The sequence below is a fragment of the Atractosteus spatula genome, chromosome 14 (assembly GCF_055471065.1).
Source record: "Atractosteus spatula isolate fAtrSpa1 chromosome 14, fAtrSpa1.hap1, whole genome shotgun sequence".
Classification (NCBI taxonomy): Eukaryota; Metazoa; Chordata; class Actinopteri; order Semionotiformes; family Lepisosteidae; genus Atractosteus; species Atractosteus spatula.
In genome coordinates this window covers 13,778,393-13,805,169 of record NC_142719.1, presented here as the reverse complement: position 1 = coordinate 13,805,169, position 26,777 = coordinate 13,778,393, and the positions used below count along the sequence as shown (strand labels likewise).

Here is a 26,777-nt window from a genome sequence, read left to right as displayed (position 1 = left end):
CAGATAGAGATACAGGGTGTGAGGATACAGGGGTCACTGTCCCAGACAGAGATACAGGGTGTGAGGATACAGGGGTCACTGTCCCAGAGAGAGATACAGGGTGTGAGGATACAGGGGTCACCGTCCCAGACAGAGATACAGGGTGTGAGGATACAGGGGTCACTGTCCCAGATAGAGATACAGGGTGTGAGGATACAGGGGTCACTGTCCCAGACAGAGCTCCACTGACAGAGAAACAGGAGTTTAGATCTATAGCACAGCTCACCTGCAGCAGGTTAAACTACTGGGAGCCAGACTGGAGCAACCAGTAAGAACAGGTGATCTTAAGTACAGATCAGCCTGTGAGTGGTTTTTAAATCGCCTCACTTTCTCTTCCTTGACGGTGAATAGGGGCAGGGAGAGACTGGGGCAGCAGGCTCATGGGGCAGGAGGGGCAGACAGAGATATGGGGGTGGGAGGGTGTGACTGTAGGGTGAGCCGCTAGGCTGGCTGCCCATAGCGTGTCTTTACAGGGGCGGACAGCCCCTAACTTATTACATCAGCCTACTCTGGAACCCTGGTCCAGGTCACATGACCCCGGTGGATCAGGAGATCCAGGGTCGAACCCTGGACCAGGCCACATGACCCCAGCGGATCAGGAGATCCAGGTTCAAACCGTGGTCCAGGCCACGTGACCCTGGTGGATCAGGAGATCCAGGGTCGAACCGTGGTCCAGGCCACGTGACCCCGGTGGATCAGGAGATCCAGGGTCGAACCCTGGACCAGGCCACATGACCCCAGCGGATCAGGAGATCCAGGGTTGAACCCTGGTCCAGACAGGAGCTGCTCTCTCTCCCTGGAGCCAGGCTTTGAGCTGATGGCACCATTCTCTCAGAGGAGCCAGCGAAGGTCAGGGCGGCCGGCCTGTGGGCGTGCAGATGGGCACAGCACAGGGCTGCCCAGCCACGAGCTGGGCTGCAGGACTCGGGTCCGAACTGACCGGCCCGAATCTGGCCACACTGCCCGTGTGCAGCAAACAGCACAGAGCTGGTGAAGCGGACGGGCCAGGCCAGCAGGACCACCAGAGCCCGGCCTCTCCCCAGTCCAAACCAGGGCTCTGTGCTGAGCAGGTCTCTCTTCCTGCACCCGCCTGTAGGGGGCATCCCTCTCCAGGACTGGCACCTGGCAGCCAGGGTGGACTGAACTGGGCAGGAATCACGAAGAGGTGGGTATGGGGGGGCCTGTGTGTGTGTGTGTGTGTGTGTGTGTGTGTGTGTGCGTTGCTAAAAGATCGAGAGGAAGAGCTGCCCCAGAGAGGGCCAGGCAGATGGAGAGAGGAAGAGGAGGGAGAGAGGAGAGCGCGGAGGACAGAGGGTGACAGGAGGGACAGGGGGGGCGGACAGTGAGTCTCCATCAGCCACGAAACCGACAGGCACGGCGAGAGTGACAGAGGGCGAGCACGGGTGCGAGGTGGAGATGACTGAGCCAGGGTGAGAGTGGGCATGCACTAGAGGAGGAACAGGTCGCTGGGCACAGTACGTTAGAGAGGAGGGACCGGAAACAGACTAGAACTGCATTGACAGAGAGAAACAGAGGACAGGTGGAAAAGTTAGTGGCAGTTTTTGTATTGGACTGTCCTTTGCGTAAATGGAGAGGTAATTTCACCATGGATCTTATTTGTTTTTTTTCTTGCTTTTATCGTTGTCCTTCTATGAATGGCAGTGAAACCATTAACAATCTGTTCGTCAGTCTTCTATCACGCTAACAAGAGAGCAGTGTGAGAGTGTGCACATGTGTACGTGTCTGTCAATCCACAGGAACCAGAGCACTCCTGAGGTCAGGGATTAAACGACAAGGCCACCCGCCTCAGATCCCACCCCACCACAGTGCCACGCCCTCCTCCTGCAAGGGTCACTATTGTGTGTGTGTAAACCTGTATGAGCTGTGTGTGTGCAGAGCTGTATGACCTGCGTGTGCGTGCGTGCAGACCTGTGTGATCTGCATGTGTGCAGAGCTGTATGATCTGTGTGTGTGCAGACCTGTGTGATCTGCGTGTGTGCAGAGCTGTATGATCTGTGTGTGTGTGTGTGTGCAGAACTGTATGATCTGCATGTGTGTGCACAGACATGTATGATCTGTTTGTGTGCAGACCTGTATGATCTGCGTGTGTGTTCACAGACCTGTGTGATCTGTGTGTGTGTGTGCAGACCTGTATGATCTGCATGTGTGTGTGTGCAGAGCTGTATGATCTGCATGTGTGCAGACCTGTATGATCTGCACGTGTGTGTGCAAACCTGTATGATCTGTGTGTGTGTGTGCAGACCTGTATGATCTGCATGTGTGTGTGTGAAGACCTGTATGATCTGTGTGTGCAGAGCTGTATGATCTGTGTGTGTGCAGACCTGCATAATCTGCATGTGTGTGTGCAGACCTGTATGATCTGCGTGTGTGTATGCAGACCTGTATGATCTGCGTGTGTGTGTGCAGACCTCTATGATCTGCATGTGTGTGTGTGCAGACCTCTATGATCTATGTGTGCAGACCTGTATGATCTGCGTGTGTGTGTGTGCAGACCTGTATGATCTGCGTGTGTGTGCAGACCTGTATGATCTGCGCATGTGTGTAGACCTATATGATCTGTGCGTGCATGTGCAGAGCTGTATGATCTGTGTCTGTGTGTGCAGAGCTGTATGATCTGTGTGTGTGTGCAAACCTGTATGATCTGCGCGTGTGCAGACCTGTATGATCTACACGTGTGTGCAGACCTGTATGATCTGCGCATGTGTTTGCAGACCTGTATGATCTGTGTGTGAGTGCAGACCTGTATGATCTGCGTGTGTGTGTGTGCAGACCTGTATGATCTGCGTGTGTGCAGACCTGTATGATCTGCGCATGTGTGCAGACCTGTATGATCTGTGCGTGCGTGTGCAGAGCTGTATGATCTGTGTCTGTGTGTGCAGACCTGTATGATCTGCGTCTGTGTGTGCAGACCTGTATGATTTGCACATGTGTGTGCAGACCTGTATGATCTGCGCATGTGTGTGCAGACCTGTATGATCAGCGCATGTGTGTGCAGACCTGTATGATCAGCCCATGTGTGCAGACCTGTATGATCTGCGCGTGTGTGTGCAGACCTGTATGATCTGCATGTGTGTGTGCAGACCTGTATGATCTGCGCGTGCGTGTGCAGAGCTGTATGATCTGTGTCTGTGTGTGCAGACCTGTATGATCTGCGTCTGTGTGTGCAGACCTGTATGATTTGCACATGTGTGTGCAGACCTGTATGATCTGCGCATGTGTGTGCAGACCTGTATGATCAGCCCATGTGTGCAGACCTGTATGATCTGCGCGTGTGTGTGCAGACCTGTATGATCTGCATGTGTGTGTGCAGACCTGTATGATCTGTGCATATGTGTGCAGACCTGTATGATCTGTGTGTGTGTGCAGACCTGTATGATCTGCCCATGTGTGGTACAGACCTGTATGATCTGTGTGTGTGTGCAGACCTGTATGATCTGCATGTGTGTGTGCAGACCTGTATGATCTGCGCATGTGTTTGCAGACCTGTATGATCTGTGTGTGAGTGCAGACCTGTATGATCTGCGTGTGTGTGTGTGCAGACCTGTACGACCTGCGTGTGTGTGTGCAGACCTGTTTGATCTGCGTGTGTGTGTGCAGACCTGTATGATCTGCGCGTGTGTGTGTGCAGACCTGTATGATCTGTGTGTGTGTGCAGACCTGTATGATCTGTGTGTGTGCAGACCTGTATGATCTGCACGTGTGTGTGCAGACCTGTATGATCTGCGCGTGTGTGTGCAGACCTGTATGATCTGCGCGTGTGTGTGCAGACCTGTATGATCTGCCCATGTGTGTGTTCACAGACCTGTGTGATCTGTGTGTGTGTGCAGACCTGTATGATCTGCGTGTGTGTTTGCAGACCTATTGCAAAGAGGAGAAACGAGGTTAGGGGAGGCGAGTGCCACACAGCAGGGGTCCCTTTCACCCCGAGTCACTCCACTGCCCCTGTGGATTCTTGACCTCTGACCCCTACAGCTCCCACCCCAGAGCGCTCCCCTCCAAAACACCAACACTACAGAACACAGCGCTGCCAGGAAGGGACCTTCTACCTGGTATGCGACCCGGGCTGGGCATTTCTTCCCCAGGCCTAACGGCGGAGACATGTGTCTGAGCATCTCATACATATCACTGTAACTGATGCGGCCACTGGAGGGCGGTAATGAGCCAAACATTAAAAAAATACAAAAATACCACCAAAACAACAGGGAAGGTACAAGGTCCCAGGGGGCCAAATTAACAAAGATAACAGGCAAAGGAAGAAAAACAGTATGTAAATCAAAGATACGGAAAAGAAAAGTAACAAAAACAAAACAAAACAAGGTTATTTTGGGCTTGTCAGTGAGAGAAAACTGAGTTGATCTGACGTTTTCATAGATATATAATGATAGACGTTGGTAAGTATATATATCTCAATATATATATATATTTGCTTGTGGTATTAGAACAATATTCTATGCAAATCCAACTCTTGCATAGAACAGCCGTGGGCTTCCACAGCAGGCAGCGCCCCCTGTGGGAGTGCGGAGGGGTGGCAGGTATTTGTCAATGCAGTTTCTGTCCCCCCAGCGAGAACAATGCACGCTCCTATCCCCGTAACGTCTAGCAAGCAGAGATGGCTGGGGCTGGCCTTTCCTGTTCGGTGGCCTAACAACATAAAAAGGTCAGTGCACTCCATGCTTCTACAGGTGACTGCATTGTCCCGCACATTCTTGGTTGTGTCAGAATGCAAGAGAAAATGGAGAGAGAAGTAAGAAAGCGACATTCATTCCGCTTCAATGCGAGCAGGTTGTAGGTTTTAGTGGAAGTCAAACCTTGCAGGCCACCCTATGAGGACATTTCTTGCCTAAGCCCAGAGGGGGGGAGATAACACGCAATAAACTGTACATATCCTTATAATGAATTCGCCCGCTGAAAGAAGAATAGAGGGAGTTAGAACAGACAGACACACAGCAGGGACAGTCGGAGAGAGAAAACACAGCAAAAGTCACACAGATTCCTTCACAGCAGTTCACCCTCCCTGGGCACGGTCCTGGCACAGGTCTGGAACTGCTCTGGAACAGTCCTGGCACAATTCCTACGCTGATCTAGACCCCTAGCCACCCCCCACCTGAAACGGTTCTAGAACTGCTCTGCACCTGTCCTGGTCCTGCACTGGAACTGCTCAGGGCTACTGGACCTGTACTGGCACTGCTCGGGACTACTGGGCCTGTACTGGCACTGTTCAGGAACTGTTCTGGACCTGTACTGGCACTGCTCGGGACTACTGGGCCTGTACTGGCACGGCTCAGGAACTGTTCTGGACCTGTACTGGCACTGCTCGGGACTACTGGGCCTGCACTGGCACTGTTCAGGAACTGTTCTGGACCTGTACTGGCACTGCTCGGGAATACTGGGTCTGTACTGGCACTGCTCAGGACTACTGGGCCTGTACTGGCACGGCTCAGGAACTGTTCTGGACCTGTACTGGCACTGCTCAGGACTACTGGGCCTGTACTGGCACTGCTCAGGAACTGTTCTGGACCTGTACTGGCACTGCTCGGGACTACTGGGTCTGTACTGGCACTGCTCAGGACTAATGGGCCTGTACTGGCACGGCTCAGGAACTGTTCTGGACCTGTACTGGCACTGCTCAGGGCTACTGGACCTGTACTGGCACGGCTCAGGAACTGTTCTGGACCTGTACTGGCACTGCTCGGGACTACTGGGCCTGTACTGGCACGGCTCAGGAACTGTTCTGGACCTGTACTGGCACTGCTCGGGACTACTGGGCCTGTACTGGCACTGCTCAGGAACTGTTCTGGACCTGTACTGGCTGCTCAAGACTACTGGGCCTGCGTTGGCACTGCTCGGGTGTACTGGACTTGTACTGGCACTGCTCAGAACTATTGGACCTGTACTGGTACTGCTCTGGGCTACTGGATCTCTACTGGCACTGCTCAGGAACTGTTCTGGACCTGTACTGGCACTGCTCAAGACTACTGGGCCTGCACTGGCACTGCTCGGGTCTACTGGACCTGTACTGGCACTGCTCAGGGCTACTGGGTCTGTACTGGCACTGCTCAGGAACTGTTCTGGACCTGTACTGGCACTGCTCAAGACTACTGGACTTGTACTGACACTGCTCAGGGCTACTGGACCTGTACTGGCACTGCTCAGGGCTACTGGGCCTGTACTGGCACTGCTCGGGACTATTGGACCTGTACTGGCACTGCTCAGAGCTACTGAACCTGTACTGGCACTGCTCAGGACTACTGGGTCTATACTGGCACTGCTCGGGACTACTGGATCTGTACTGGCACTGCTAAGGAACTGTTCTGGACCAGTACTGGCACTGCTCAGGGCTACTGGGCCTGTACTGGCACTGCTCGAGAACTGTTCTGGACCTGTACTGGCACTGCTCAGGGCTACTGGGCCTGTACTGGCACTGCTCGAGAACTGTTCTGGACCTGTACTGGCACTGCTCAGGGCTACTGGGCCTGTACTGGCACGGCTCGAGAACTGTTCTGGACCTACACTGGTACTGCTTGGGAACTGTTCTAGCGTCGCCTGGCTTAGTTTCAGCACTCTCCTAGAACTGATTAGGCATCCCTGTTGTGGCCCTCTCCTGGCACTCTGACAGTGTTTTGGCACAGCCCTGGTAGCTCGTCCTGCCTCCTTCACTCTCTTTCTACTCTAGGCTCTGAGCCCCCCTGCACCCCCCTCCTCTCTCCTCTCTTCCTGTCGGCCAGGCTGTCTTCTTCTTGCTATGGTCACTGCTGCCCCCTACTGTCCAGTCTCCAGAACAGCACCAGGACGACGGGCACTCGGCCCTGGAAATCCGATACCAGGAAACTTATCCTGTGTGTGGGGAGTTGGGGGGCAGGGGGCACAATAAGTTTGGGCGGTATGCAGATTCCAGCTGGGAGGGGGGGATCGGTCACCACTACCAAACTGGACAGCCTGAGAGGGCAAAGGAGAGGGGGGGAAGGAGCAGTACACTGCAGAAACACTGTGATCCTGGCTCTCGTTGAGCCCCCACATCCAGCCACCCCACAAACTCACACACACCTGGGTGGGGAGGTTGCGATCTGGGGACAGGAGTGGGGGTTAGGGAGGTGGCTGATGGGGGGGTCAGCCTCCACCCCACCTGCCAGTGGAGGTCAGCTGGCCCTTTGCCATCAGAGAAGGCATAGGCAGTCCGCTTGCAGACAGAGGGCGACACTGAGCAGAGTGCTGTTAGCCCTGGTGGCAGATGGGAAGGGTGACAGGGAGGCACAGTGCCCCTCCGAGACGGGGGAGCTTCATGGTCTTCTTCTCCGGTCACTCCGGCAGAGTCCAGCTCCGGCAGGGCCCGGCTCCACTGCGGCCATTAGTGCACAGCGGGATTGTCCTCCCACAATCCCTCACTGCAGTGCTGTGGATCCGAGCAGCCTGGGTCTGGAGCGTGTCACCTCTGCCCCCTCCTCACAGTGGTGGCGGAGGGGGGTGGGGTATAGGTGAGTTATACAGAATAGATTAGAAGGGCAGCGGGTTCCACTTGATACCCAGCCTCCGTTCTGCATTGCAAAACAGTGCTCTCCGGAGGTCAGAGCAGCAAAGTGCAGCCTGACGCTGTTGGCGTCATCTCCGTCAGCCAGCTGGCCAAACAGGGCTGGAGTCGGCGCAGCACCAGGCTCAAAGAGACTTTGTACCACTGTGTGCCAGTGAGGCTGTGCCCATGTATCACAGTGTGACAGAGCAGGCGTCAACCTGCCCATCAGTTTGCCATCGCTTGGGTCTATCAGTGTGCCAATGTGTCAGCGCTCAGGTGTGCCAGTCTGACAGTCTGTCAGTGCGTTAGCACTCAGGTGTGCCAGTCTGTCAGTGTTCAGGTGTGGCAGTGTGTCAGTATGTCAATGCTCAGGTGTGCCAGTCCATCAGTGTGCCAGGCTGTCAGCGCTCAGGTGTGCCAGTGTGTCAGTGCATCAGCATTCAGGTGTGCCAGTCTGTCAGTGTGCCAGTGAGTCAGTGCTCAGGTGTGCCAGTGAGTCAGTGCTTAGGTGTGCCAGTGTGTCAGTGTGTCCATGCTCAGATGTGCCAGTCTGTCAGTGTGTCAATGCTCAGGTGTGCCAGTCCGTCAATGTGCCAGGCTGTCAGTGCTCAGGTGTGTCAGTCTGCCAGTGTGTCTGCACTCAGGTGTGCCAGTCTGTCAGTATGTCAGTGCATCAGCATTCAGGTGTGCCAGTCTGTCAGTGTTCAGGTGTGCCAGTGAGTCAGTGCTCAGGTGTGCCAGTGTGTCAGTGTGTCCATGCTCAGGTGTGCCATTCTGTCAGTGTTCAAATGTGCCAGTGTGTCAGTGCTCAGGTGTGCCAGTCTGTCAGTGCTCAGGTGTGCCAGTCTGTCAGTGCTCAGGTGTGCCAGTCTGTCAGTGTTCAAGTGTGCCAGTGTGTCAGTGCTCAGGTGTGCCAGTGTGTCAGTGCTCAGGTGTGCCAGTCTGTCAGTGTTTCCGCTCAGGTGGTCGGTGCCACTTACCAGGCTGCAGGGTCGTACTCTGCCCACACCCTGACGTACTCGTCCAGGTGGTGGGGCCCCAGGATGGAGGAGTCCCGGGTCAGGTACTCGAAGTTGTCCATGATGACGGCCACGAACAGGTTCAGCATCTGCACACAGACACACGCTCACAGGGGCGGAACGGAGCACAGTTCCAGGACAGCACTGAGCCCTGGCGTTCCTTAGACGGAGCCGACATTTCTACATCCTGCTCATCAGTCTGAATCTGACTCGTTCGCTCATCGATCAAGAGACACAGGCAGGGTGCCGACTCACCAGGAAGGAGCAGAGGAAGATGAAGGAGACGAAGTAGAAATAGGCAAACTCGTTCCCACACTCATCCGCCTGGATGCCCGAGCGGGGGTCACACGGCTTGCCGCCCAGGCAGGACAGCATGATGTCATGCCAGGCCTCACCCGTGGCACTCCTGGCACAGAGAGAGGTGGAGGGAGTTGAGGTTACTGAGAGCAACAAGACCACACTCATCCTCTGCCACCCTGGCACACTGACACAACAGACTGTCACACCTGAGCACTGACTCAGTGATACACTGACACAACAGACTGGCACACCTGAGCACTGACTCAGTGATACACTGTCACAACAGACTGGCACACCTAAGCACTGACTCAATGAAACTCTGACACAACAGACTGACACACCTGAGCGCTGACACAGTGATACACTGACACAACCGACTGTCACACCTGAGCACTGAAACAGTGATACACTGTCACAATAGACTGGCACACCTGAGCACTGACACAGTGATACACTGACACAACAGAATAGCACACCTGAGCACTGACACAGTGATACACTGACACAACAGACTGACACAATGATACACTGACAGTGATACACTGACACAACAGACTGACTCAATGATACACAGACACAGTGATACACTGACACAACAGACTGACACAATGATACACTGACAGAGTGATACACTGACACAACAGACTGACACAATGATACACTGACAGTGATACACTGACACAACAGACTGACACAATGATACACTGACAGAGTGATACACTGACAAACTGACATACAGATGGAAACACTGACTGACCTGAAGAGCAGCATGAGAGCCTGGAAGAAGGTCCTGAAGTTGTTGTGCTGGTTGATGGCGCTTTCCTCATCCTCTTCATCAATTGCAATATTCCCGAACACCTGAGGACCATCATAGACTGTATATTCAGGGAACTGCACTGTACACACTGTATAATGTACAAACTGTATACACACAGTATACACACTGAACTGCACTGTAAACACTGTACAGCACACACACTGCACTGTACACACTCTGCACTACACAGTGATACACTGACATTGTACTGCACACACACTGTATACACACTGCACTGTGCACACTCTGCACTACACTGTATACACACTGCGCACACACTCTACTGCATACGCACTCTGCTGCGGACTGCAGTGCGCACGTACTGCACCGCAGACAGCACTGCACAGCGAACTGCATGGAAACTGTACATACCCGTGCGACACCTTGCACACTAGGCGACGCACACACTGTCCACACACTGCACCCCCGTCAACACCCTGTCCTGAAGACACTGCACACACACTAAGCTCTCTCCCACTCACCTGCATCCCGATGATGGCGTAGATGAAGAACAGCATTGCGATAAGCAGGCAGACATAGGGCAGGGCCTGCAGAGACAGGGAGAGATGTCAGGGGTCACTGGCGCCCGAGAAGCAGGAGGGCGAGATGGGGGGGAGGAGGAGGAGGAGGAGGGAGGGAGCACCTTGAAGGACTGCACGAACGTCCACAGCAGGATGCGGATGGTGTAGCCCTGGCGCAGCAGCTTGATGAGGCGCGCGGCCCGGAACAGCCGCAGGAAGCTCAGGTTGATGAAGTTGTTCTACAAACACAAGAGCGTTTAAACACAGGCGGGAGAGAGAGACAGAGAGGCTGCATCAGCCCACGCCCCCCCCACCCCCCCACACGCAGCAAACCCAAAGCAAAGACAGCGGACAGACACACGAGGCAGGGGAGAGAGAGGAGGAGGAGAACGCAGAGAAAGACCGAAACGAGAGACTCACCGAAACAGAACAAAAAGGAAGGGAAAGTAAAGGGAAGACAGAGGAGAGAACAAAAACAAAAACACATACATCTCCCAAAAGAAGGCGAAAACCGAGAAGCAAACAGAGGAGTCTCTAACCACCATCATCCAATCAGGTTAAGTAGCGTTGCGTTTTTTTAAACAACCAAATGCACTGATCTCGGAGACAAGCAGGCCACACACTATGGAGTCTGTCACGCGTGTCAGAGCCACAGACACAGGGAGGCGCCACGCCTGAGTGCCCACAGATCCCGCACATGTGCACGCGTCGCTCCGCGCTCCGGCTCCGGCTCCGGCTCCGGGATTTACCCCACTCCGCTCCACTACTGCAGCCCCGGTCCCGGAGAGCCCCAGTCCAGAATCGCTCTGCGGTGCCCGACCACCGACCCGCGGCCTGCTGGACTGGAGCCCCCCAGGGGCCCGGACCCGCCGGACTGGAGCCCCCCCCTGCACTGGGCACTACAGCTCTCGCCCGCCCTGGCTGACCGACACTCACACTGGCGCCCGGCGGAGGGGAGCGACACATGGGACTCCAGTGATCATGCGTGAGCGCCCCCTGCTGCACGGCGAGCGGGACACACAGGGGGGGCCGGGGGAGGGGGGCATGCGGTTCCTGACAAGAGCATGCTGATCCACCAGGCTTGCACACGGCAGCGAGACGAACCGGCATGACAGCACAGCGATGCAAATATCCACACTCTGAGAGACTCGGGCGGGGCGCCAGGGTGCCAGAGAGAACAGAACTGTCTCAGAGTGTCAGAGAGTCGGGGTGCCAGGGTGCCAGAGAGAACAGAACTGTCTCACAGTGTCAGAGAGTCGGGGTGCCAGAGAGAACAGTGTCTCAGAGTGTCAGAGAGTCAGGGTGCCAGGGTCCCAGAGAGAACAGTGTCTCAGAGTGTCAGAGAGTCGGGGCGCCAGGGTGCCAGAGAGAACAGAACTGTCTCACAGTGTCAGAGAGTCGGGGTGTCTGTGTTAGAATAGAAGTGTCTCACAGTGTCAGAGAGTCGGGGTGTCTGCGTTAGAATAGAAGTGTCTCACAGTGTCAGAGAGTCGGGGTGTCTGTGTTAGAATAGAAGTGTCCAGAGTGTCAGAGAGTCGGGGTGCCAGGGTGCCAGAGAGAACAGAACTGTCTCAGAGTGTCAGAGAGTCGGGGTGCCAGGGTCCCAGAGAGAACAGTGTCTCAGAGTGTCAGAGAGTCGGGGTGCCAGGGTGCCAGAGAGAACAGAACTGTCTCAGAGTGTCAGAGAGTCGGGGCGCCAGGGTGCCAGAGAGAACAGAACTGTCTCACAGTGTCAGAGAGTCGGGGCGCCAGGGTGCCAGAGAGAACAGAACTGTCTCACAGTGTCAGAGAGTCGGGGTGCCAGGGTGCCAGGAAGAACAGAACTGTCTCAGTGTCAGAGAGTCGGGGTGCCAGAGTGCCACAGTTAGAATAGAACTGTCTCAGAGTGTCAGAGAGTCGGGGTGTCTGTGTTAGAATAGAAGTGTCCAGAGTGTCAGAGAGTCGGGGTGTCTGCGTTAGAATAGAACTGTCTCACAGTGTCAGAGAGTCGGGGTGTCTGTGTTAGAATAGAAGTGTCCGGAGTGTCAGAGAGTCGGGGTGTCTGTGTTAGAATAGAAGTGTCCAGAGTGTCAGAGAGTCGGGGTGTCTGTGTTAGAATAGAAGTGTCCGGAGTGTCAGAGAGTCGGGGTGCCAGGGTGCCAGAGAGAACAGAACTGTCTCAGAGTGTCAGAGAGTCGGTGTGCCAGGGTGCCAGAGAGAACAGAACTGTCTCAGAGTGTCAGAGAGTCGGGGTGCCAGGGTGCCAGAGAGAACAGTGTCTCAGAGTGTCAGAGAGTCGGGGTGCCAGGGTGCCAGAGAGAACAGAACTGTCTCAGAGTGTCAGAGAGTCGGGGCGCCAGGGTGCCAGAGAGAACAGAACTGTCTCAGAGTGTCAGAGAGTTGGGGTGCCAGGGTGCCAGAGAGAACAGAACTGTCTCAGAGTGTCAGAGAGTTGGGGGTGTCTGCGTTAGAATAGAAGTGTCTCACAGTGTCAGAGAGTCGGGGTGTCTGCGTTAGAATAGAAGTGTCCGTAGTGTCAGAGAGTCGGGGTGTCTGCGTTAGAATAGAAGTGTCCAGAGTGTCAGAGAGTCGGGGTGTCTGCGTTAGAATAGAAGTGTCCAGAGTGTCAGAGAGTCGGGGTGTCTGCGTTAGAATAGAAGTGTCCAGAGTGTCAGAGAGTCGGGGTGCCAGGGTGCCAGAGAGAACAGAACTGTCTCAGAGTGTCAGAGAGTCGGGGTGCCAGGGTGCCAGAGAGAACAGAACTGTCTCAGAGTGTCAGAGAGTCGGGGTGTCTGTGTTAGAATAGAAGTGTCCGGAGTGTCAGAGAGTCGGGGTGTCTGTGTTAGAATAGAAGTGTCCAGAGTGTCAGAGAGTCGGGGTGTCTGTGTTAGAATAGAAGTGTCCAGAGTGTCAGAGAGTTGGGGTGTCTGTGTTAGAATAGAAGTGTCCGGAGTGTCAGAGAGTCGGGGTGTCTGCGTTAGAATAGAACTGTCTCACAGTGTCAGAGAGTCGGGGTGTCTATGTTAGAATAGAAGTGTCCGGAGTGTCAGAGAGTCGGGGTGTCTGTGTTAGAATAGAACTGTCTCACAGTGTCAGAGAGTCGGGGTGTCTATGTTAGAATAGAAGTGTCCAGAGTGTCAGAGAGTCGGGGTGTCTGCGTTAGAATAGAAGTGTCTCACAGTGTCAGAGAGTCGGGGTGTCTGTGTTAGAATAGAAGTGTCCAGAGTGTCAGAGAGTCGGGGTGCCAGGGTGCCAGAGAGAACAGAACTGTCTCAGAGTGTCAGAGAGTCGGGGTGTCTGTGTTAGAATAGAAGTGTCCGGAGTGTCAGAGAGTCGGGGTGTCTGTGTTAGAATAGAAGTGTCCAGAGTGTCAGAGAGTCGGGGTGTCTGTGTTAGAATAGAAGTGTCCAGAGTGTCAGAGAGTCGGGGTGTCTGTGTTAGAATAGAAGTGTCTCACAGTGTCAGAGAGTTGGGGTGTCTGTGTTAGAATAGAAGTTTCCGGAGTGTCAGAGAGTCGGGGTGTCAGTGTCAGGGTGTCAGCGTGCCAGTGTAAAATGGAGTGAGGTTGTTAGGGTGTCAGTGTGTCCAGGGCAGAGTGTCAGAGTGTCAGGGTGTCAGGGAGTCAGGGAGTCAGGGTGTGGATATTTCACTGTCACAGAGCCAGAGACAGGCCTGCAGTTTCAGAGCATGCACAAGAAGCTGGGCACACTCCTCATGGGAAGGGAGTCTGACTCTTTACTTCAATCCCAGCTGCACTGGAGAGGCAACTTCCCTGCTGGGTGTCACCCCTAATAGCCCACAGGCTCTCTGTGAGCTGCAGGCCTTTGTGTTTGTGTGCTGGCAGGTGTGAGTTAGTAGTTAGTTTAGATCTAGAGCACTGACCTTTTGTAATCCACAACTCTCACTGACAGCACTGCAGGCTCACAGCAGAGTGAGCGCCCCCTGCAGGAGGGACACAGCTCTCACCGCCAGCACTGCAGGCCCACAGCAGAGTGAGCACCCCCTGCAGGACTGACACAGCTCTCACTGACAGCACTGCAGGTCCACAGCAGAGTGAGCGCCCCCTGCAGGACTGACACAGCTCTCACTGACAGCACTGCAGGCCCACAGCAGAGTGAGCGCCCCCTGCAGGAGGGACACAGCTCTCACTGACAGCACTGCAGGCCCACAGCAAAGTGAGCGCCCCCTGCAGGAGGGACACAGCTCTCACTGACAGCACTGCAGGCCCACAGCAGAGTGAGCGCCCCCTGCAGGAGGGACACAGCTCTCACTGACAGCACTGCAGGCCCACAGCAGAGTGAGCGCCCCCTGCAGGAGGGACACAGCTCTCACTGACAGCACTGCAGGCCCACAGCAGAGTGAGCGCCCCCTGCAGGAGGGACACAGCTCTCACCGCCAGCACTGCAGGCCCACAGCAGAGTGAGCGCCCCCTGCAGGAGGGGCACAGCTCTCACCGCCAGCACTGCAGGCCCACAGCAGAGTGAGCGCCCCCTGCAGGAGGGACACAGCTCTCACTGACAGCATTGCAGGCTCACAAGTGCCCCAGTCAACCACATGGGGGTGCTGTGGTGCAGTGAGCAATGGAAATCGCGGACAATCCCTCGTCGACTAGGGCATGTGGAACTCACACGGGGAAGCCCAAGAGCTCTGTTCTGATTGAGCTCCTGAATTAGACTCGCAGAGAACTGGACCGAGTGTTTTCTGGCTTAGGCAGGTATAATTACAGCGAAATACTCCCTCTAGGTGTTTAGCATCTGTCTGTATTGAAACTGCAACACAGAAAAGGAAGTAGAAACAGAGAGGTGGGCTCTGTCGGACAGGCCGAGGGCAACTCATGGTGGCAGCGAGTCTCGAAAGTGTTGCAGTAGTGAGAAAAACGCGACACAACCTAGTAGAGCAGAGTGGAGGCATCGGTGCGTGTGTGTGCGTGTGTGTGCGTGCGAGCGCGGGTCAGCGTGTCCTCGTGGCGCAGCTGTGACGCTGGGAGGAAGTCGGAGCAGACTGAGCACACTCAGGCAGCAGGGTCAGAGGTCAGGGGTCACGCAGACAGAAGCACATGCAGAGGGTCTAGAGAAGTCAATGGTTGCATTAGGGCTCCAAAAATTACAAACCAACCAGGTTCTACAGGTAGATGTTGTAGATGAATGGTTTATATTGGCATTTTTTTTGGGGGGGGGGCGGGGGGTTTGGGGGAGGGAAGAGGGGGTTTGATTTGCAACCAGTGTGTAAAGATTAAGTTGGCATGAACACACAGACCAGTTCATGGATGGACACATGAGTTTCATAGTGCATTTTGATTGGATGAATTTATCAGAGGCGTAGGCGCCAATAAAGCACAGTTTAAAGAAAGCATGTAAAAAGATAAAACAAGAAATAAATAATCATTATAATATTACAAACTAAAAAGCGAAATAATTGCTACACTAGATGCTGTATATATAATCATCTATATATACAATAAAGTATAATTGCATGTATACATTTAGTACTTTAACACAGGTTTAACACTGATCTCAAGAATACTGCACATGACAAGCAGCTCACACAGCGCTCAGTCACACACCAGGAGGAAACACTCAGAGAGGGACAGACGAGCTCTGCAAAGCTGCTCTACTGGGAGAGACCAAACACTCAACTGGGCCAACTGGGAACTCCAGACATAACTGCTCTTCTGGGAGTACTGGGGAACTGCAGACTGCTCTACTGTGGGAACTGGGAACTCCAGACACAACTGCTCTACTGGGAGAACTGGGGATCCCTGGGCACAACTGCTCTACTGGGGGAACTGGGGGCCTGCAGACTGCTCTACTAGGAGAACTGGGGAAACGCAGACAGAGCAGCTCTACTGGGAGAACTGGGGAACTGCAGACAGAACTGCTCAACTGGGGGAACTGGGCAACTCCAGACACAACTGTTCTACTGGGAGAACTGGAGAACTTCAGACACAACTGCTCTACTGGGAGAACTGGAGAACTCCAGACCGCTCTACTGGGAGAACTAAGGAACTGCAGACTGCTCTACTGGGGGAACTGGGGAACTCCAGACAGAGCTGCTCTACTGGGGGAACTGGGAAACTACAGACTTCTCTACTGGGAGAACTGGGAAACTATAGGCAAGAGCAGCGACCTGGCTGATGGCCGCTATCTCCTGGCCCGAACTGGGGGGGGTCCTGTACCAGGATCGGGGGGTTTTCAAGGGTGTCATCGTACCTCAGGCTGGGCTCAGCCAGCAGGGACACTTACATAACCCTCTGCCCCTCTCCACACTGACACACGCACACTGCGCAGGGCACGCACACACTCCTGCGCGGGCACTTACCCCGAGCTCAGTCACTAAAATGTCTGTGATGCTGCCCAGGACTGTCACAAAATCAAAAATATTCCAGGCGTCCCGAAAATAGTTCTGTCAGGAGAGGGGTAGGGGCGAGACAGAGAGAAAGCACAACATTGTGAGTCAGCTGTCCCACGCAGTGCAGTGAGGGGGCCCGGCCCGGAGGACACTCACCAGGATCCCGAACGCAATGATCTTCAGCAGGCACTCCATGGAGAACAGGGTGGTGAACACGATGTTCAGGTTCTTCAGCACTGACTCGTAGGTCAGAGAGGCGCCATTGTACTGGAGGCATCAGACACAGACAGACAGGGGAGAGAGAGGAGAGTCAGCGCCCGAGCCAGCTCGGCGTCAGGGCGCAGAGCAGCGCTGCAGCGGCGAGCGGTCACCTTCATCATCAGCACAATGGTGTTGAGCGCGATCATGGCCATGATGGTGTACTCGAAGGGCGGCGAGACCACGAACTGCCACATGCGGTACTGGAAGCTCTGCTTGTTCTGCGGCATGTGGCGGGTCAGGGGCTTGGCGCTGATGGCAAAGTCAATACAGGCTCTCTGGAGAGGACAGAGCAGGGCAGGTTACCCTGGGGTTACCACACACACACACACACACACACACACACACACACACACACACGCACGCACACAGATACAGACAGATACAGATACACACACACACAGATACAGACAGATACAGATACACACACACAGACACACAGACACACACACATCCACATGCAGACACATACACACACAGACACACACACTCCACACACACACACACACACACACACACACACACACACACACACACACACACACACACACACAGCAGGGCAGGTTACCCTGGGGTAACCACAGACACATGCAGACACGCAGATACAGGCAGACAGACACGCGCAGACACAGATACATGCAGACATGCACAGACAGATACACACAGACGCGCAGACACGTGCAGACACAGATACGTGCAGATACACACAGACATGCGCAGACATGCACAGACATGTGCAGATATGCAGACATGCGCAGACACAGATACACACAGACACGTGCAAACACAGATACACACAGACATATGCAGACACAGATACATGCAGATACACGCAGACATACAGACACAGATACACACAGACATGTGCAGACACAGATACACGCAGACATGTGTAGGCACAGATACTCGCAGATACACGCAGATACACGTAGATACACGCAGACACACGCAGACACACGCAGACAAGCACAGGTAGGTGTCTGTGTCCTGTTTTGCCCACCTCATTCTTCTCCAGGCTGTAGTCCTCCATCATCTTGTCTCCCTGCTCCTGGAAGGTGATGATGATGAGGGCCACGAAGATGTTGACGAAGAAGAAGGGGAACACCACGAAGTAGACCACGTAGAAGATGGACATCTCCATCCGGTACCCCGGACTGGGTCCCTGGTTCTCATAAGTCGCATCCACTGAGTGTTTCAGCACTCTGAGGCGAGGAGAGAGAGACGGGGCAAAGGGGAGGAGGAGCAAGAGGAGAGACAGGCAGAGAGAGACAAAGAGACAGGAGGAGACAGAGAGAGACAGGAGAGACAGACAGGCAGACAGACAGGAGAGACAGAGGGACAGAGAGAGACAGGCAGAGAGACAGGAGGAGACAGAGGGACAGAGAGAGAGAGGCAGAGAGAGACAGGAGGTCAGTGGCTGGGCGCAGCGAGGGACGTGTCAGCTGTGTGCGCGGCGGCAGTACTCACTGAGGCCAGCCCTCGCCGGTGGAGACGGTGAAGAGCGTGAGCAGAGCCCACAGCACGTTGTCGTAGTGGAACTGGTACTTCTTCCACTCGCGGCTCTGCGCCTTCACCTCGTTGTCCCGCTCGTACACCAGGTACTCCCCCCTGTGGGCACGGCAGCACACAACCAGTGACTGCGGCAGTGTCATCGCTGCGGCTAACCCACACGCCCCGCGGCCTCACCACACCCCGAGGCTGCACCTCACCACACTGCAGCTACACCTCACCTCACTGCAGCCTCACCCCGGCTACACCTCACCACACTGCAGCTACACCTCACCTCACTGCAGCCTCACCCCGGCTACACCTCACCACACTGCAGCTACACCTCACCTCACTGCAGCCTCACCCCGGCTACACCTCACCACACCCTGAGGCTACACCTCACCACACTGCAGCTACACCTCACCACACTGCAGCCTCACCCCGGCTACACCTCACCACACTGCAGCTACACCTCACCTCACTGCAGCCTCACCCCGGCTACACCTCACCACACCCTGAGGCTACACCTCACCTCACTGCAGCTACACCTCACCTCACTGCAGCCTCACCCCGGCTACACCTCACCACACCCTGAGGCTACACCTCACCACACTGCAGCTACACCTCACCACACTGCAGCCTCACCCCGGCTACACCTCACCACACCCTGAGGCTACACCTCACCACACTGCAGCCTCACCCCGGCTACACCTCACCACACCCTGAGGCTACACCTCACCACACTGCAGCTACACCTCACCACACTGCAGCCTCACCCCGGCTACACCTCACCACACCCTGAGGCTACACCTCACCACACTGCAGCTTCACCCCGGCTACACCTCCCACACCCTGAGGCTACACCTCACCACACTGCAGCTACACCTCACCACACTGCAGCCTCACCCCGGCTACACCTCCCACACCCTGAGGCTACACCTCACCACACTGCAGCTACACCTCACCACACTGCAGCCTCACCCCGGCTACACCTCACCACACCCTGAGGCTACACCTCACCACACTGCGGCTACACCTCACCACACTGCAGCTACACCTCACCACACTGCGGCTACACCTCACCTCACTGCAGCCTCACCCCGGCTACACCTCACCACACCCTGAGGCTACACCTCACCACACTGCAGCCTCACCCCGGCTACACCTCACCACACCCTGAGGCTACACCTCACCACCTGCAGCCTCACCCCGGCTACACCTCACCACACCCTGAGGCTACACCTCACCACACTGCAGCTACACCTCACCACACTGCAGCCTCACCCCGGCTACACCTCCCACACCCTGAGGCTACACCTCACCACACTGCAGCCTCACCCCAGCTGCACCTCACCACACCCTGAGGCTACACCTCACCACACTGCAGCTACACCTCACCACACTGCAGCCTCACCCCGGCTACACCTCACCACACTGCAGCTACACCTCACCTCACCCTGAGGCTACACCTCACCACACTGCAGCCTCACCCCGGCTACACCTCACCACACCGCGGCCTCACCCCAGCTACACCTCACCACACTGCAGCCTCACCCCGGCTACACCTCCCACACCCTGAGGCTACACCTCACCACACCGCGGCCTCACCCCAGCTGCACCTCACCACACCCTGAGGCTACACCTCACCACACTGCAGCTACACCTCACCACACCCTGAGGCTACACCTCACCACACTGCGGCTACACCTCACCACACTGCAGCCTCACCCCGGCTACACCTCACCACACTGCAGCCTCACCCCGGCTACACCTCACCACACCCTGAGGCTACACCTCACCACACTGCAGCTACACCTCACCACACTGCAGCCTCACCCCGGCTACACCTCACCACACCCTGAGGCTACACCTCACCACACTGCAGCCTCACCCCGGCTACACCTCACCACACCCTGAGGCTACACCTCACCACACTGCAGCTACACCTCACCACACTGCAGCCTCACCCCGGCTACACCTCACCACACCCTGAGGCTACACCTCACCACACTGCAGCCTCACCCCGGCTACACCTCACCACACCCTGAGGCTACACCTCACCACACTGCAGCTACACCTCACCACACTGCAGCCTCACCCCGGCTACACCTCACCACACCCTGAGGCTACACCTCACCACACTGCAGCTTCACCCCGGCTACACCTCCCACACCCTGAGGCTACACCTCACCACACTGCAGCTACACCTCACCACACTGCAGCCTCACCCCGGCTACACCTCCCACACCCTGAGGCTACACCTCACCACACTGCAGCTACACCTCACCACACTGCAGCCTCACCCCGGCTACACCTCACCACACCCTGAGGCTACACCTCACCACACTGCGGCTACACCTCACCACACTGCAGCTACACCTCACCACACTGCGGCTACACCTCACCTCACTGCAGCCTCACCCCGGCTACACCTCACCACACCCTGAGGCTACACCTCACCACACTGCAGCCTCACCCCGGCTACACCTCACCACACCCTGAGGCTACACCTCACCACCTGCAGCCTCACCCCGGCTACACCTCACCACACCCTGAGGCTACACCTCACCACACTGCAGCTACACCTCACCACACTGCAGCCTCACCCCGGCTACACCTCCCACACCCTGAGGCTACACCTCACCACACCGCGGCCTTACCCCAGCTGCACCTCACCACACCCTGAGGCTACACCTCACCACACTGCAGCTACACCTCACCACACCCTGAGGCTACACCTCACCACACTGCAGCCTCACCCCGGCTACACCTCACCACACCCTGAGGCTACACCTCACCACACTGCAGCCTCACCCCGGCTACACCTCACCACACCCTGAGGCTACACCTCACCACACTGCAGCCTCACCCCGGCTACACCTCACCACACCCTGAGGCTACACCTCACCACACTGCAGCTACACCTCACCACACTGCAGCCTCACCCCGGCTACACCTCACCACACCGCGGCCTCACCCCAGCTGCACCTCACCACACGCTGAGGCTACACCTCACCACACCGCGGCCTCACCCCAGCTGCACCTCACCACACCGCGGCCTCACTTGGCTACACCTCCCAACTCCCCCCCACACCTCCCCCCCACTACACTCCACACCCCTCACCTGCAGTCATGCTCGAACTCCTTGGACTCGTCGGTGCAGTAGAAGAAGCGGCCCTTGAAGAGCTGCACAGCCACCACGGCGAAGATGAACATGAAGAGCATGTAGACGATGAGGATGTTGAGCACATTCTTCAGGGAGTTCACCACGCAGTCGAACACCGCCTGTGGGGACGGGGACGGGGTCAGACGCGTGAGTCCGCCCTGTGACACCTATAAGGCGCGGGACAGGAACACGCGTGCGCTCCGACTCGTACCTTCAGCTTGGGCAGGCGCTTGATGGTCTTGAGTGGCCTCAGCACTCGCAGGACCCGCAGGGACTTGATGGTGTTGATGTCCTTCCCCTTGCTGCTCCCCCTGCAGGCCGGACGAGGAATAGCCAGTCAGGCAGGCACTGGGCTTGATGGGCGCCATACAGCACCGTCCCCCAGAGGCTGCTGGGGACACTGTCACCCTGGCGCACTACACGAGCAATGGCTTTACGTGACATGACTTCTTACAGATCCATCACTCGCCCTGCCCTGAGCTCACTCACACGGCCTCGGGCTGGCTGTGTCTCCTATCACCCTTCCTCTCGCAGGGCAGCATGGGTACAGACCAGTCAGCCCTGGAGCCCGTGACCAGAGAGTTAGCCACTGTTGCTGTGGAGAGAAGACAGCTCCCTGCACTCTGCTCTCCAGACAGAGCTCCAGGGGGAGAGGAGACTGGGGCTTGGGGTTCGAAAGGAGACACAGCCATGCCCTCAACACTTTAACCCCTTCATTGCTGCACACATGACTAAAACAAGATCAGATCTTGTCACCTCTTGTGGTGGCATTTCCATAGGATAAATTACGTCATATGACTCACAAAGTACTATACTGTTTTGAGAAGGGAGGTCTCAGTCTTCACTGCTCTCCCTTCATTATCACACCTCTATAACAGCACGTCCTGTGCTGCAGCTTTAGACCAGTGCTTCCTGTGGCATGATTCTCACTGCTGTAGCTTCATACTGTAGCTCTAGAACTAGCTCTAGTGTTTCCTCTGGTGCCTTGCTGCCTTCCTTTGATATTGCTGGTCCAAAACCTTACTTCCTGTGGTGATCCTCTCTGGTTGCTCTATAATTGTACTTCCTGTGGTGTGATCCTCTTTGTTTGCTCTATACTTCTACTTCCTGTGGTGTGATTCTCTCTGGTTGCTCTATAATTCTACTTCCTGTGGTGTGAAGCTCCCTTGTTGCTCTATAATTCTACTTCCTGTGGTGTGATTCTCTCTGGTTGCTCTATAATTCTAGTTACTGTGGTGTGATTCTCCCTTGTTGCTCTATAATTCTACTTCCTGTGGTGTGATTCTCTCTGGTTGCTCTATAATTCTACTTACTGTGGTGTGATTCTCTCTGGTTTCTCTATAATTCTACTTCCTGTGGTGTGAAGCTCCCTTGTTGCTCTATACTTCTACTTCCTGTGGTGTGATTCTCTCTGGTTGCTCTATAATTCTACTTCCTGTGGTGTGAAGCTCCCTTGTTGCTCTATAATTCTACTTCCTGTGGTGTGATTCTCTCTGGTTGCTCTAGAATTCTACTTACTGTGGTGTGATTCTCCCTTGTTGCTCTATAATTCTACTTCCTGTGGCGCGATTCTCTCTGTGCGCTATATAATTCTACTTCCTGTGGTGTGATTCTCTCTGGTTTCTCTATAATTTTACTTCCTGTAGTGTGATCCTCTTTGGTTGTTCTATAATTCTACTTCCTGTGGTGTGATTCTCTCTGGTTGCTCTATAATTCTACTTCCTGTGCTGTGATTCTGGCTGCTTGCTCCTGGTTTCCATGGTCAGAGCTACACATCCAGAGCCCATTGCTCTTTGCTTACTTCTGAAACATGGGCTGGTAAAAAATGTCACAGTAAAAAAACGAAACAGATGGCCTGTGACACATGTAGGCACCCTGTGTGTGCCAAGGTTTTGCCGCTAGAGGTATTTATTGATGAGACTTTTGCAGTGCTCCAGATGGAGAGCTAATTGTGTTAGAACCAAGGATTAATTGATTAATTAATTAATTGGTTGATTTAGCCAAGAGAAAAAAACCCCACAGCAGGTAGAAATATTGGAAGATACAGTGGCAAAAGCTCTCACTGTGACTCATCTGACTCAAAACATCAGAATTGAACCAAAGACAAATTAGGAGATCCAGAGAGACAGAGAGAGAGCTTAACAGCAGGAAAGGGAACAGAGGGGGAGACAGGCCATCGTTTGTCAGACAGCATTGAGACAAGAGAGAGAGAAAGAGGAACTTTACCGCGTGCTGCTCCTGTGTGGGTGACCAGGCGGAGACAGATGAGAGAGGGTCAGTGACAGCAAGAGAGAGAGAGAGAGAGAGGAGGGGAGGAAACACATTGACATGAGAGAGACAGAGAGAAAGAGAGACAGGCCTGTGTGTGGAAGGCAGTCCCCTGCTGCTGGGCTCTCTGTCCCCAGCCTAGAATGACAATCGCAGCCTCAGCTCAGTCCTGGAGAGCAGGCAGGCAGGCAGGCGCGCTCGGCCAGCCATTCAGAAATACTCATGCATCTTTCAGCTTGCAGAGAACCACATCCAAACAACCAGCGAATCGGATCCGACCGTTCGGCAGCTCCTCAGCGCCCTGGCACGGTCCGCTGAGCTCCGGACGGAGGTGGCTCTCGTGGGTTGAGCTTGGGTGACGAATCGATTGGCCTTGGACCAAACCTGTTACTGTCCAGACTCGTCTCTCCGGCCAGCTCCCCTGTCCCCCTGGGCCCCTGGTCCTCCATCTGCACTCGACTGGGCGAACGTGCGAATAGCACGTTTCATTCACAAGGATCTCGGTGGACCGGGCCTAGAGCAGGGCACCCGCATCCCTCCCCACTGAGGTGCAGTCCCTCCCAGGAAAAAACTGCTGCACCAGCTGGGTAAAGGGGACAGCAGAGGGGCCAGACTGATGAGGCTAAGAATGGCGTTTAGCCACGACACCAGGCTCGACACCCCTACTCTGACAAACAGTGCCCTGGGACCTTTAATGGCTACGTCACGGCCTCCGTTTAATGTCTAATCCAAAGGAGGTTCTGAAGGAAGCTCCCACAGCCGCGTGTCCCCAGTCCCTGTACTGGGACACTGGTTTCGGGGTTCTGGTCCAGCAGGATGAGGGCCACCTACTGGTCCACCAGCACCACTTACAGCAGCAACCTGATTTTCCAAAGAGGTCCAGACCAGGGCCAGCCCTGCTGAGCCCTGCTCGGCCTCAAGGTGGAAATGCTGCTGTCAGTCTAGATAACACCGCCCATCTATTAGGTATGTATCTGCCTGTCCATCTGTCAAGCATACTTCTCATATCGAAGTCAGACCGAATCAGCAGGCATTCAGAGCCAGCAGCCTGGCGTCACTGTCCTGATGCTTCGTCTGTCGGATGCTCTCGGGATCTTTCAGAGCTGCCTCACCTCTGCGGTCGCTGTGGCCTGGGCTGTGACCGAACACGCTGCTGCTGTGGTTAGTGCCTAACCCAGGCCCGACACGGACACAGACGCACGTACAGCCAGCAGATCCCAGTACACATACAGCACGGAGACAGGGGAAGGAGGGGGGAGGCAGGTACCACGCTCACAGGCAGGGGGCACCGCTGTCACCCTGGGGCACCTGCCGATCTGGGGCAGCTGTCTCGTGCCTATGTTCCTACACTCAGAGATTTCCTTCCTCTCCCCCTGTTGCCCTCATTAAGGTGGCACATTTCTGACCCCCAGGAGACTGGCCAAGGGGGAGAGAGGGAGAAAGGGAGGGGTTTCCCTCCGGAAAACATGCCGAAGCCGATGCAGGGCGGAGTGATTCCGATTCTCGCTCCCCCAGCGGAGCCCTGAGACAGACCTATCAAACATATATAGAAATACAGAGAAAGGTATATGCAGCCTGCTTCACAAGCCCGCCCTCTGTACAAACAGCCCTGGAGCTCCTACCAGTGTCTCAGTATTGATGAACAGCTTCTCGTTAAGAGTATGTCTGACGATCAGCAGTGCAGTAGCCGCTGGTGAAGCAGACTGTATATAGGCACACAGTATATATATATTTTATATATGCACTCTGGCCATTCTGCTGTATACACATCATATATCTTTGATAGGTGGTGAGAGATCTATTTGTCTACATACAGGGCGAAGCACACACACAAGAAACCATTCCACCTGTTACCTCCCATTCGCCCCGCCCCTGCGATATGCCCCGCCCCCGCGCCCCGCCCCGCCCCACCCCATGCCCTGCCCCACCCCACCTGCTACGCCCCGCCCCCACACCCTGCTCCCGCCGTGCAGAGTAAAGGACAAGTGAAATACCTCGATCCCGCGCACAGCTGCTCCGACGGACACGAACAGCTAGAACAGCCCTGGGCACTAAAGGGTTACAGGTGCCTGGGGTCGTCACTCACACGGAAGGGTGCGGCGGCTCACAGCTGGGGGGGGTGGGGGGATGCTGATGGGAGTCTGGGGCGGATTGGCGCGGACTACTGCCCCGGATCCCGAATGAGGGATGGAGTGAGAGAGGGCAGGTGGACGAGAGTGACTGGAGAGAGTGCATGAGCCCAGAGGAGAGGGGTTCGAGGAGTGAGAGAGACAGGGAGAGACTGAGAGAGGAGAGGGGTTCGAGGAGTGAGAGAGACAGGGAGAGACTGAGAGAGGAGAGGGGTTCGAGGAGTGAGAGAGACAGGGAGAGACTGAGAAAGGAGAGGGGTTCGAGGAGTGAGAGAGACAGGGAGAGACTGAGAGAGGAGAGGGGTTCGAGGAGTGAGAGAGACAGGGAGAGACTGAGAGAGGAGAGGGGTTCGAGGAGTGAGAGAGACAGGGAGAGACTGAGAGAGGAGAGGGGTTCGAGGAGTGAGAGAGACAGGGAGAGACTGAGAGACACTGACAGAAGAGGGACCAAGAGAGGAGACAGTGAAGAGGGGCAGAGGGAGAGGAGACAGTGCAAAAGGACAGAGGGAGAGGAGACAGTGCAGAGGGACAGAGAGAGAGGAGACAGTGCAGAGGGACAGAGAGAGGAGACAGTGCAGAGGGACAGTGCAGAGACTGCTGGAGGATGAAGGATGAGAGAATCTGGCAGGAAGTGAGACTGAGTGATGAGAGGAAGGAGCACTGGCTCCAGGGTGGCAGCGGGACAAGGCTGCACTGTGGCATGTGACCAGCAGGGGGAGACAGTGTGGGTCAGCAGGCAAGCAGAGAAGGAGGGAGGGGTTCAGGGGACACTTACGTGAAGGCGAAGGCCACCAGGGCACCACTAACCACTATAAAGTCCAGGATGTTCCACAGGTCCCGGAAATATGCCCCCTGGTGCAAAACCAGGCCCAGGTCAACCATCTGAAACAGAGACCATCATTACAGCTGGACTCCAG

General features: G+C 55.4%; 1 protein-coding gene across 1 annotated transcript in view; it reads right to left on the bottom strand.

Annotated features, from left to right (window-relative positions):
* Window positions 1–26,777, bottom strand: part of LOC148820695 (voltage-dependent P/Q-type calcium channel subunit alpha-1A-like) — a 115,805-nt gene that overhangs the window by 21,180 nt on the left and 67,848 nt on the right. The window contains exons 25-38 of the mRNA XM_088932164.1: window positions 26,636–26,742; window positions 21,675–21,774; window positions 21,422–21,582; window positions 18,277–18,417; window positions 17,810–18,011; window positions 16,923–17,087; window positions 16,708–16,818; window positions 16,522–16,605; window positions 10,347–10,463; window positions 10,186–10,251; window positions 9,644–9,744; window positions 8,842–8,992; window positions 8,548–8,675; window positions 4,869–4,965 (exon numbers count right to left, since the gene is read on the bottom strand). Of these exons, the coding sequence (XP_088788290.1) occupies window positions 4,869–4,965; window positions 8,548–8,675; window positions 8,842–8,992; window positions 9,644–9,744; window positions 10,186–10,251; window positions 10,347–10,463; window positions 16,522–16,605; window positions 16,708–16,818; window positions 16,923–17,087; window positions 17,810–18,011; window positions 18,277–18,417; window positions 21,422–21,582; window positions 21,675–21,774; window positions 26,636–26,742 (1,731 nt within the window). The remainder of the gene's footprint in view (window positions 1–4,868; window positions 4,966–8,547; window positions 8,676–8,841; window positions 8,993–9,643; window positions 9,745–10,185; window positions 10,252–10,346; window positions 10,464–16,521; window positions 16,606–16,707; window positions 16,819–16,922; window positions 17,088–17,809; window positions 18,012–18,276; window positions 18,418–21,421; window positions 21,583–21,674; window positions 21,775–26,635; window positions 26,743–26,777) is intronic.